This window comes from Mustela nigripes, chromosome 3 (genome assembly GCF_022355385.1).
Source record: "Mustela nigripes isolate SB6536 chromosome 3, MUSNIG.SB6536, whole genome shotgun sequence".
Lineage (NCBI taxonomy): Eukaryota > Metazoa > Chordata > Mammalia > Carnivora > Mustelidae > Mustela > Mustela nigripes.
In genome coordinates this window covers 86188869-86201533 of record NC_081559.1, presented here as the reverse complement: position 1 = coordinate 86201533, position 12665 = coordinate 86188869, and the positions used below count along the sequence as shown (strand labels likewise).

The 12665-nt window shown below is 36.4% G+C and overlaps 1 protein-coding gene across 1 annotated transcript in view; it reads left to right on the top strand.

The window, feature by feature from the left end:
- The window catches only part of ARHGAP15 (Rho GTPase activating protein 15), a 611884-nt gene extending 600910 nt beyond the window's left edge, over nucleotides 1–10974 (top strand). Inside the window, exon 14 of the mRNA XM_059394353.1 lies at nucleotides 10611–10974. Coding sequence (XP_059250336.1) covers nucleotides 10611–10794 — 184 coding nt within the window. The 3' untranslated portion in view covers nucleotides 10795–10974. The remainder of the gene's footprint in view (nucleotides 1–10610) is intronic.
- Nucleotides 10975–12665: the final 1691 nt, after the last annotated feature.

The following is a 12665-nucleotide window of genomic DNA, read 5'->3' as shown; positions in this document are numbered from 1 at the left end:
TACACGGCTTTGACCAAATTATTCAATCTTTATCAGGCTTACTCTTTTCATCTGAAAATTTTGTTTCCCATCTGAAAAAGAAAAAAAAAAAAGATAGGCAGAATATCCCAAATACATAATAAAGTTAAAATGATTTAAGCAACCCTCAGTTTGTTGTGAGATTAAGAGTCACTTATGGTTTGTCTCCCTCCCAATCCCATCTTGTTTCATTTATTCTTCTACCCACTTAAGCCTCCATGTTGCATCACCACTTCCTCATATCAGGGAGATCATATGATAGTTGTCTTTCTCTGCTTGACTTATTTCGCTAAGCATGATACGCTCTAGTTCCATCCATGTTGTTGCAAATGGCAAGATTTCATTTCTTTTGATGGCTGCATAGTATTCCATTGTGTATATATACCACATCTTCTTGATCCATTCATCTGTTGATGGACATCTAGGTTCTTTCCATAGTTTGGCTATTGTGGACATTGCTGCTATAAACATTCGGGTGCATGTGTCCCTTTGGATTATGGACATTGGGGAGGGTATGTGATTTGGTGAGTGCTGTGAAGTGTGTAAACCTGGTGATTCACAGACCTGTACCCCTGGGGATAAAAATATATGTTTATAAAAAATAAAAAATTAAAAAAAAATGATTTAAGCAACAAAGTGTTCATTCAGAATATACACAGAGATCATCAGCAAAGTAGAATATTTCAGGAATGTGTGTCGGTGACTAAAGAGAATGTCCTCAAAATGTAACATCAAAAATCAATGGAGAATGGGCAGTTTATGCAACCAAATATTATTGGGGGAAATTAGCTAGCTTTTACAAAAAAAAAAATTTAGATTACCATCACATTTCACACACTAAAATATATTTAAGATGAATTAGAAGGTAGGTTGAAAATAAAATTATATTAAGAACTAGGAGAAAACATTTATGGTATTTATCTAATCTCTTTAAATGAGTGAATTTTATAATAACAAAAACAATGAAAGAAATTCCAAAAGGAATAGTACTAGGATTACACACACAAAAATGTAAATAAATAAAATTAAAGAACAAAAGAATTGGGAGAATATGAGTACAACAAAAATAATGAAATACCAAGCTTCTTAATACATGAAAAACTTACAAATCTATATACCCAAGGATGTTCACTGTGGCATTGTCTCTAATGGCAAAGAATTGGAAGCAACCTGAAATCCAACCAGCATGGGAATGGTTAAATCAATTAAGGTATTTCCATACTATGAAATGTAGCAACTTTTAAAAAAGGATGAGGTATTTTTATATATACTGACTTGGAAAGATGCCCATCATATATAGTTAAGGGGGAAAAAGCCAATTGTAGCATATTATGTATTTTTTATTTTATTCTTTTTAAAAAGAAAAATACACATATATAAAGATGATAGACGATGATAGATACATACATACATACATACATACATGCATACATACATACATACATAGGTAGATAGAAAGAGAGAAAGAAATACAAACATTCAGAAAGAACATCCGTCTATTAATTATAGTCATCAATAACAAGTTTGACTAGAAAACAGGAGGGTTTTTTTAACTTTTTTACTCTAGATATTCCTGATTAGGACCTTTTTTTCCAAAGACTATACATTAGTTTTGTCAAACAAGATAAGTAAAATGGATTAAGCTAACAAACAAAATTACATGCTCTTAATAAGAAAAGGAACAGGAGATACAAAGAGCTATTTGTGGGTCTACGGCCATACCACCCTGAACGCACCTGATCTCAGAAGCTAAGCAGGGTCGGGCCTGGTTAGGACTTGGATGGGAGACGAAGAGCTATTCGTGGAAGAGAATACCCACCACGTGGCTGTTTGTTTTTTCTTTAACTTCACACGCATTTCCTAAATTCAAAGAATCCTAAGTTCAAAGCATGACAGACCATTGAAAAATGCCTATCAATTGGCAACTATTTTAAAAGGAGTAGTACCAGATGATGATGATGTTAACAGGACTAGTAGGCCCTCCCACATGTTATCATATTTTAAGAAAAGAAGAGCTGTAACTTAATGATCTAGTGTGAGTCCTCAAAGTGTGGTCCCTGGCGGAGCAGTATCATCATCTGGGAACTTGTAAGGAATGCAAATTCCCAAGTCCCTCCCCACACTTGGTGAATCAGAAATCTGGAGGTGGAGCTCAGCCATCTGTGTTTTAACATGGCTTCCAAATTAATCTCAAGAATGGCAAAGTTTGAGAACCACTGATCCAGTCGTTACATTTCCACTATTTTACTATAAGGCAAGGTTTCTCAACAGCAGGACTTGATATTTCGGGCTGGAAAATTTTTTGTGATGAAGGGTTATCCTGTGTATTGTAGAATGTTTAGGGATATTCTTTGCCTCTACCCACTAGATGCCAGTAGCAACTCCCCACCCAGTCATGACCGTCAAAAATGTCTTGAACATTGCCAAATGTTGGGGGTGGGAATGGCAAGGGGTCAAAATTGGCCCTGTTTGGGAACCACTGCCTAAAGAAATACTCTAAAATGTGGAGGAAGAATACATGGAACCATGTTTTTATATATCCGTTTCACTTATACCAAGGAATCATAGAGTATATGGTACAACCATTCTGTCCCACATAAGGTAACAAGGAAATAATATGTATTACATATGTAAGACATGAAAATTGCTCATGATTGAAGTGAAAAATTCAGGGTACAAATTATATAAAAGGGATCTTCTCAAATACCAATGAAAATAAATTATTTATACTTCCTATCACCCAAATGTTGGCAATGTGACTCTCCTACTCAAAACACAAGCATGGATTCCCACACTGTTGGAATTAGATCCTGAACTTCTACCAAGGCCCATGAGACTCCAGCACCTCCTACCTCCTTTGCCTCATTCCCCAGTCTTCAGCCACACTATCCCTTTCTCTACTTGTAGAACCACCAAGCACAACCTCACTGAGGCTTTGTACCTACTATTCCCTCCCTGGGATTTTCCCTCCCTTTTATGTGCAACTAAGCAGGTCTCAGCTCAAATGTTCCTTCTTTCAAGGGCGCTCCCTAAGTACCCTGTCAACTACATGTCCCATTTCCCATTATCTCTGCTCATTAGAATTATAGGAGAGCTACTATCTGCAGGCAGATGGCCTCACCCATATTAAGTAAAGAAAAATCTCTGGACTTGAACCCTGGGTGGCTAGGATTTTTTAAAATGTTGCTGAGATCAGTGGAAGAACTACTTCTCTGTTTTTCTTATACTTCAGTGGCTAAAATCACATCATATATTAATTGGTGTATTATGTTGTCTGGTTCTCCCACTAGATTAAGCTTCATATGGGCAAAGATTTTATCTATTTTACTCATTGCACTATCCCTGACATCCAAAACAATATCTGATACCTAGTAGGCACTCAATAGATTTTTATGAATGAATAATAGTTACATTTAGTTACTGCTTATGGTTTCTGGTGGGTTTTTTTCTTTATTATACTTTTCTAAACTTTTCAAATTCTAATAGAATATGTTACTTTATAATCAGAAAAAAAGTAAATTAAATCCGCCATTGAAAATTATGATAGATTTGCAGCACAGTGGTGAGCACGTGACAGATATTTAACAAATGTCATTAGTGTTCCTTTTTGATATGATCTATTATGCAAGGGCTTTGTCTATAATATCCCATTTTTTCTATGGCATTTTTACCTTCTAGAATACATATTCCCCTAGAAATAAGTCATTTTGAAGCCCATGGGCTATTCACTTTTTTCTTTCCTTTTTTTTTTTTTTTTTTTTTTTTAGTTTATCAAGTCCCCCATCTTGTTAGATGATCAGAATATTCTTTAAAGATACTTTAGATCTTTATCTAGAAGATCTAGGGGGGGAAAGGTATCTAAAAGATACTTTGAGAACTCCCTATAATGCCCAATCAATGAGTATGAAACAAGTAAGTAATTGAAAATATTTCAATCTTCTGTGCCGAAGTCATTGTAAAAAGAAATTGACTAATTGCAAAGAGTAAGGGCATGTCAACTATGAATATGGAACTGCTATATAAATCTCCTTTTCCATAAAGTGCTTTGAAAGAATTATATGCACATGGTTTTGTTTGTTTGTTTTTTCATGCACATGGTTTTAAAGTTTATTTAAAAGCAAAAATGTCAGTATATAGCCATGATTCCCATTTAGAAGGGCAATGCTTTGGAAAATAATAATATAATATTTAAATACAAAATTGAAGATTTTATTAGTTTAAACCAATTGGTTTGTAACTTAACATACTAAAAATGGCTGAATTACCAGTGAATGACCATGTCAACACACATTAGTGTTAAATACAAAAACACTTGTGGAAGTTCTTCTGCTTTTGCAATATTTGAGATTTTTTTTCTAACATACAGCCATGATTGTGAGGGAGAAGACTGAATTCCTTCCTAGTCCCCAGACATATAAGGAAAAGGAAAAAAAAAAAGACCATTGTAAACAGCAGCATACTTCGTGCAAATTGAGGGTAGCCAAGCTATGGTTAGCAAGGATCCCTTCAAAATAGCTGTAGCACATAGGAATCATAAGTCAAGCACATTGAAAATTTATTTTTAACAGCTTCTCTCCACTTAAGTGGTCAAAGTCACAGGTAACATTTTGCCATCAGAGCCTAAGCTGTATTCTGTAAGACAGTTGTGAGCTGATGGCAAGAAAACATTGACCACCACAATTTCCCCATTCAAGTTAAACCAACCTAAATTTATGTGTGTTGGAAAATAACAGTATTCCAGAGATAGGGAAAGGAGCACTTCTAATACACCTCCAATAACTTGAGAGTTGTCCTGCAGGCAATGATGTGGCTTTCAACTTCCTTTGCAAGTCACTATGGCAACAGCAAAGTACCTCATTAAGAGAACGTTTGCATCTGTATATTTGTTTGGAGCTGAACTATTATTAAATGCTTTGGTCTTCTTAATTCAGCATTAATTTTGAGTTTTATAGTAAAGTTCTCTTTCAGTCTGAGTCATTTGGTTGTGATTTAAAGCAACTAAGAAATTTCTTCAGGTTAGCAATTCAGCTCACTTTTGGAAAAAACTTACCCAGCAGAAGGCTGCAAGGATTTTTTTGTCTGGGGTCCAGCATCTGTAGCACTGGATCATAGAGTATTTCTAAAATAATCTTAAATTGATGGATCATTGCTCTTTCCATTTGGACCCAACAAAAAAGTAGCTCTGGCATTTCCTCTCCTTTTTGTGCTGTAATCTGTATATCACTTTTTCAGCTCTTACCAGAAAATGAATTCTTACCCATTTCGAGATTTTATAAACTTGAATTTTACTTAACAGTATTAGAATTGCTTTTATACTGAATGTATATCAAGTGCTATTTCATGAACAAATTTTAAAAATCATAATTATTTTTGTCAGACTATTTTAAACTAAGCAGTATTAATAAGTAGCCATTTTCAAAAAAGTGCTGTTTGGGGTCTTTTTCCTTTTAGTCAAGCTTTCAGTCACTAGACTTTGAGCTCTTCATGTTGCTTAGAATCTCTGTGGTAAGGATTTCTAGGAATAAATTAATGGTGAGTAAACAACCATGCAGAGGAATTTCCAAATATTGTTATAAGATCTGAACATTTTCTCACCTCCTTACCCATCCATCAATTCACTGTACATTAATCTTTCAACCATGTCTTTGCTCTCACCTTTCTCATTCAGATGTGTTCTTTTGCCTTTTGGTCTTTGTTTTGCCATAGAAGGGGAGTTTCTTTCATTTCGTTGCTGAAAACGGGTTAAATCGTAGCTCAAAATTTATAACACTGTCATGGAGTTTAAGGCCTAATGAAATCTAAGCCCTATGAGGGGGGTGGAACTTTCCAGAAATGACCACAATCTGACCTCTTTGAGTTAGCTGCTACAGAGTTCCAAAGCCAGGTGGCATGGGAGGTAAAATCCATTACATTTTCAAACTTACATGGTAGGCCTTTAGCAGAGCAAGCTAGACCAGCATTTCCTAACACATGCTTCTTGGGAAAGAGAATCTATGGCATCCAAGTCAGCTAGAGAAGACATGAGTCAAACAAAGATGGGCATGGATATTTTTTCTTCAGGACTGTTCAGAGCCTTTATTATGCTACTGTGTATTGTGAACTTCCAAAAGAAGAAAAAATGGCTTACAATTTTCTCCAAAACCCATTTTACTCTGCAATGCAAATCATATCACAGAAAGGGGGTTTTGCAGAATTCACTTTAGTGAAAGATATCGTGAGATCCATAGTGAAAATCTACATGGTTACTGAGTCAGATCCTCTCTTCCAAAAATACGACTCAACTGCATTTTAAGCTACTGGAAGTATAACTTAGTTGTTTTTGAGAGTTTTCCATCTTTGGTACTGGACTGATTTTTTTTTTTTCTTCCATGCATGGCTTTTCTTTCCTTCAGTAGCCTATGGCTCTCCTCTACATGTGTTTACTAGCTCAAATCTTTAGAAATAATGGCACTTTCAATATCCAGCTGGTCCCCACAGTGAGAGTGGGATTTTTGATACCCTTTGATTTGAAGTAAAAACAAAACAAACCAAACAAACAAAAAAACCTCTAAGATTTAAATAATTTTTCAGGACAATATTCTAACTGTATTTTGAAATTGTGGTTGATTCCCTATGTGGTCCTAAATCAACCATTTAACTATTTAACAGTTTATTGAGGTAGAGAATAGGTAAGTTCACATTTCAATAAGGAAGTTTGTAATGCCAGTTGGGGGGACTCCTTTGTTAGCCACTACTAGAAAGGAATCTAACCTAACTTAAACCTTGATATGAGAATGTTTTTGCCTATTTACATAAATCATATAATTTGGTAGATGGTGATTTCTACCCCAAATTCGTCTTCAGGGCGCCTGGGTGGCTCAGTGGGTTAAAGCCTCTGCCTTTGGCTCAGGTCATGATCTCAGAGTCCTCGGGCTCTCCATTGGGCTCTCTGCTCAGCAGGGGACCTGCTTCCCTCTCTCTCTCTGCCTGCCTCTCTGCCTACTTGTGATCTCTCTCTGTCAAATAAATAAAACCTTTAAAAAAAAAAATCATCTTCATTCTCAGCATCTTTTCTAACCGAAAAGTTGTTCAACATTTCAACGTACCAACTACTGGTTGGTTGATATTCAGAAAAATAATTGCCTATGAAATATATATGTGTGTATATCTATATACATATATGTATATATGTATATATGCACACACACAAGCACACATTCTTTAACAGTAAATCAGAAAGCATGTATTTTATTTAATACACTTCCATATTGTCTTAATAACTTACTTTCTTGACTACATTTGATTTTTCTGAAAGTTGTTGCAAGTAACTCAATTTCCCAAAATTAGGAAAAAATTCCAAGCTGTTAAGGAAATTTAACCTGCGGTAATATAAATCTAACAAGAATACAAAAAACTATGTGTTGTTTAGTAAAATCTACTGATAACAAGATTATTTTAAAGCACTCATAAGTTAAAGCTGGTTTTATTAAAATCAAGTAGAAAATGTGCAGAGAAACGGACCGAAACGATGCAGGTTTGAGATGGAATGAATGCTCCACATTCACACATGCATAAAAGCACAAAATGAACATTTGTCCACAGGAAATTTAGGAAACTGATGCATTGGCAGAAATCCATTACAAGAGTCCTCTTGCATAACCCACTGGCTAAGATAGAGAACTCTTTCCCTGAGGTGGATTCTGACAGGCAGATCTAGCCTCCTACTCTCCATTCTATTTAAACTCAGTCTTGGTGTTCTCCTCTAGATTTGGTCCTACTGTGGATTCAAAGACCAGGCCTTTGGCTGAGCAGGAAAAATATGAAGAACTCTGGGGGAAAACTGAAAAGGAGTGTAACCCCACTTCAGCTTTCTTTCGCCTCCCTCGTGGCCCATGTCCTATATGCTCTAACTTTCTGGGATGCCCTGGAAAGCTGAGTGCCTCCTCCCCTCACCCAAGCTCCTCCACATGCAGACCTCTCCCAGCATCTACCCTGGTACCCTCCTGACAGCCCCCAGGGCGCTCTCTCCAACAGTCTGCTCTTGGGTCTCCCTGGATTTTTAGCCTCACCTGTGTGAGTTTGATATAATTCTGTCTCCCAACTATGCCAAACTTAACTGTTCCTGCTACTAACTGAAATTACAGCTGTTACTGAATAGGAAAATACATCTTCAATCCTCAATTAATCTTCACATTGTCGCTTTCCCTTTTCAGTCTCCCTGGACTCTGGTCCTAATCTTCCTCTACCCTGTTGGCCAAGATGCCTTACATCAGTGATTAACCTTCATTCTTGCATACTTTTTTTGTTTCTGTTTCTACCTTCTCCATGTCCTATTACCTTTGAGCCCTACACTGTGCTACAAAAATCTTGGCAACTTAGATCTTTGCTAGCTCTGGATAAAGTTGTTAAGGCAACTTTTACCTAATAGGTACTCTATTGATCAGTTACATTCTCTTTCCATATTTGCCTTTAACGAGTTTTTTTTTTTTTAATTGTGATGGAGTCAATGAATGAGTATCATAAAAAGGTCTTATTTTAAAATCAAGGGCGAAAACTGTTTTACCTCCACAATAAATCTTACTAATGACTTGTATATTAAGAAACTCTGTGAAAGGCTCAAGAGAGATCTTAAATTGAGGTAAACAGGTGTAGTAAAGTGAAGCAAAGGCTCACTCACTCAGTTTGTCCCCACTCCAGGTTAAATCATTCTATAGGCTTTTGGTAAATGCAGTAGCAAAGCGAGAGTTTCTTATATTCCAAAGGAAACTTTAAGCTCGAAGTCTCTGGTAACTCATTTACAATCTAAAATATGAGAACCTCTTCCAGAATGTAGCCAAGTCAACCACACTCATAGGCACAAATGCTCTCCTTATAAAGCAGAAAAAAGTGAAAAATGGAAGCAGGATATCTTGAATATTCAGTCTAAATTTGGAAGTCATTTTGCACACAATAATCTATCAGAACCAGGCTGTTAATCACAATTCTGCAATAAGGTACAAATTCAGGCCTTCTATAGAAGGATTTTATAATCTGAAGGAAGGTGGCAGAATGAAAAACCAGCCTGGTAATTAAGAATAGGAGTCCTAACACACACACATCACAGCAATGATGTTTCCAAAGGCACTGGATTCAGACTCCATGGGTTTATACCTCAGCTCTGTGTGACAGCAGGCTCTTCACCTCTCTCGGCTTCAGGCTTCTCACCTGTAAAATGGGCTGAATAACAAAAGCCACCTTGTGGGATTATTATGGGGATTAAATGAGATAATACCATGGCTTAGAACAACACTTGATTTTTTTTTTTTAAGTGATTATGTCAAGGGCATTTGCTGGCCATGAACTTGTGCTGTGGAGGGTCATAAACCAATGGCTTTGGTCCTTCTCATTCTCATTCAAGAGAGAGAAGTCATGGCTTCTTGGTCTCAGAAGTGGTCCTTCAGAGATCTGGGTTCATGAAGAGATGGAAATAAAGCAAGTCCAGGATTCCAATGTTCCACAGAAGGCTCTGAGATGGAGACCCTGTGGCCTTGCAATAAATTTCGTTTGCCTCACTATTATTCTCTACACTCATAGTTCCCTTGGGTCCAGATGTCTGTTGGAATGCAGAATTTAGAATTCAGAATTCTTAGCACCCTGTTCTTCTATATGCTAACCCTATTTCCTTAACATGGCTAAAACCTTGCCTTCTTAATGAAGTATAAAATGAAGTAGGCTTCAATGGTAAGAATAAGCATCATTGTTTAAAAGTCTCAATATCTAGGATGGGACTTTACCTTCCTTTTAAGAGTCCTGTACTGAAGCAGGCAAGGCATTACCATTAATAAAACATCCTAATGTTTCATTGGTATTCCATCTCCCCATATAGTCCTCACACAAGCAAACATGTCTTTGATTCCAATGGGACCATTTTCCTGTGCAAATTCTATAGGATTCCAATATTTTATTGAGGTGTGAGCTAAAAGGGATGTCCAAAATGAATGGAGACACTTAGAATTTTGCCGTACACCTAAATATCTCAGAACCTACCCTCTCTACAAAACATCATACAGTTAGCATTGGTCAGAAACACTTTTCTCATTCCAATCACTAAAAAGTTGTTAATTTGTGGGGCCTATGTCAACTTTTTTCCTTAACTATGCATATATTATTCTATTTACTGTGTTTGTATTCTTCTATATTCTAGCATGTCTCATCTATTTCTTCCATTGATTATAAACATTTTCAAAGGTCGAATCTTGTTAACTCTCTACAGTAATTTTTGCTGTTTATTTATTCTTTCATTCCATATTTACTGAGCATTCACAATGTCCAGGTACTGTGGGGATAAAAAGTTGGACAAGGTGATGAATCCTTCTCCCTGGAGTCATAGGTTCTATTTTCATACAATGAAGCATAAATAGGTTTTAAAATGTCATGGCAAAGTTGCTGTTTTTCTAGAAGTAGAAAAACGTTTTGCCCGTGTTGCATTCTCTGTTTTGCCAAAGCCAATCATTGCCCTTATTTCCTTTCTTGAAATTGAAATTGAATTCAAGAACACAGAATTTTATCAATCAAAATTAGCCACAATTTTACTTCAAACTCACAGAATCTTCTCTTTTCATCCCTCTCTCCAGGATTGTGGCCAAAGCCTCCAAGAACCTCATGTCCACTCAAAGTCTAGGAATTGTATTTGGACCCACCCTTCTGAGAGCGGAAGATGAAACGGGGAACATGGCAATACATATGGTATACCAAAACCAGATAGCCGAGCTCATGCTAACTGAGTACAGTAAGATCTTCGGCTCAGAGGAAGACTGACAGACAAGACAAGTGACTGAATATGTTCACATCTGTCTTGATGCCTAATATTTTTACATTTCTGTAAACATATTTCTGAAATATTTTTTTCCTTTCAAGCGACAGATGCCTCATTTTGTGAAAACTTAATGATAATTTTGTGTTTAAGTTCCAAACATTTGAATAAAATAGTTGACAATATTTGCCTATATGTGTTCTACATTAACCCCTTCATTGCTGTTCCTTCTAGCACTTCCAGGCATTCAACTGTGCATGCTCCACACTATAAAATAATGTGCTGAGCACAGCACATACCCAAAAAACAGCTTTAAAACTGCTCCCAGACATTAGATGTGTAATTACATAAGTGTGAGTTTTGCCAGTATGGGTATGTGTGCACACAGGTGAGCCTGCTCCCTACCCTGGCTGCCTCGGGCATGTTCCCATACTCCTGCTTGCACAGGAGTAGAAACAAAGGGAGAAGGAAGTCAGAAGTTAATCATTTTTAAATAGAACAACAACAAAAAATCAGTTTCTCCACTAAAATAGACATATTTCATCTTTCAGGAACATTTTTGCATGTGCAAATATAAACTATAGCCCAGTGATCCTCAATGCTGTATGGTGAAATTTATAAATACAACATGTTGAATGCCAATTTTTCTGAAGAGAAATGACAGTTCAAAACATTTGCCACTGAAGATTTTATATATATACAAACACACACACATAAACATGCACACAAACATATATATATATGCATATATATATATTTATATATATATACACACACATACATACACACACACACTATTTGCAGTCCCATAAACATACTGTCTTATAAATTAGAAACAAAATTAGTGCCTTGGAATTTTGATCCTTATAATATACAGGAATTGCATGACCACTCATTTTTAAAGTTAGCATCCATTTTGAATCTTCATCAAACTGTATATCTTCCTCTGCCCTGGCTAGGTCATTTTATGTAGAATTTTTATTATGCTTCTGAGGATGCTTTATTGGTGAATTACATTAAATCCATCTAGAAGAAACTTTTTTAAAAGCCTCTTTTTTTCATATGCCCTAAGGATTACTTGACTAGACTTGGATTTCTTTATCCATTTGATGGTTAGTTTCAGTTATCATGGATAAACAAAAGGGTAACTGTCTAGAATATATCAAATATTGTTTTATTTTTGAAAAGTATGTTCTAGCCGAAGACATCTCATACCCAGTTTTGTGAAAGTATTTTGCTGATAAAAATGTAGACTTTTGTTTGACAGCTTTTTAATCAAATTCAAAAGGAATAAATAAAATTAATCCAGTGCAATAAAGAGTAAGTCTAGTTATCGATTTGGTCATAAAATGAAAAACAAAGCATGTAAATAAAATGCGTGAAGCACAGATTCAAAATTAAACCCTTCGAGCAGTAATGAGCTCAGAGACATCGGCTGTCTGCATAGACGGGGTACATGGTACAGGGAGAGAGTCTATTCAAGGGATAGCCAGATGTGCAGGAGCTCCGGCATCCAGGGAGCTGCCTGAGAAAGAAGCTACCTTGCCCGTCTTGAATGTTTTCATCTTGGCAATGGCGCCAGTAAGTCGGCTCCTGGCCGAGAACAGAGAAGCAACCACAATAAATGCCGAAGAGAGGTTTCATCAAGTGGGATAGATACACATACCACAAAGCCAAGGCACGTCACATGAGTCGGAACCCCATGAAATAAAGTCACTGGTAATGAGGAGCTAATAGGCTTGCCAGCCTTGAGTTCTTATATGTAAAGTTGTACTTACGCATTTCAGAAAAACAGGAAAAAAGAGTCTCTTGCATTCTAGTTCAAGTCCTCCTCATTTCCATGACATTCCATATTCTGAATTATATCTCCTCCAAG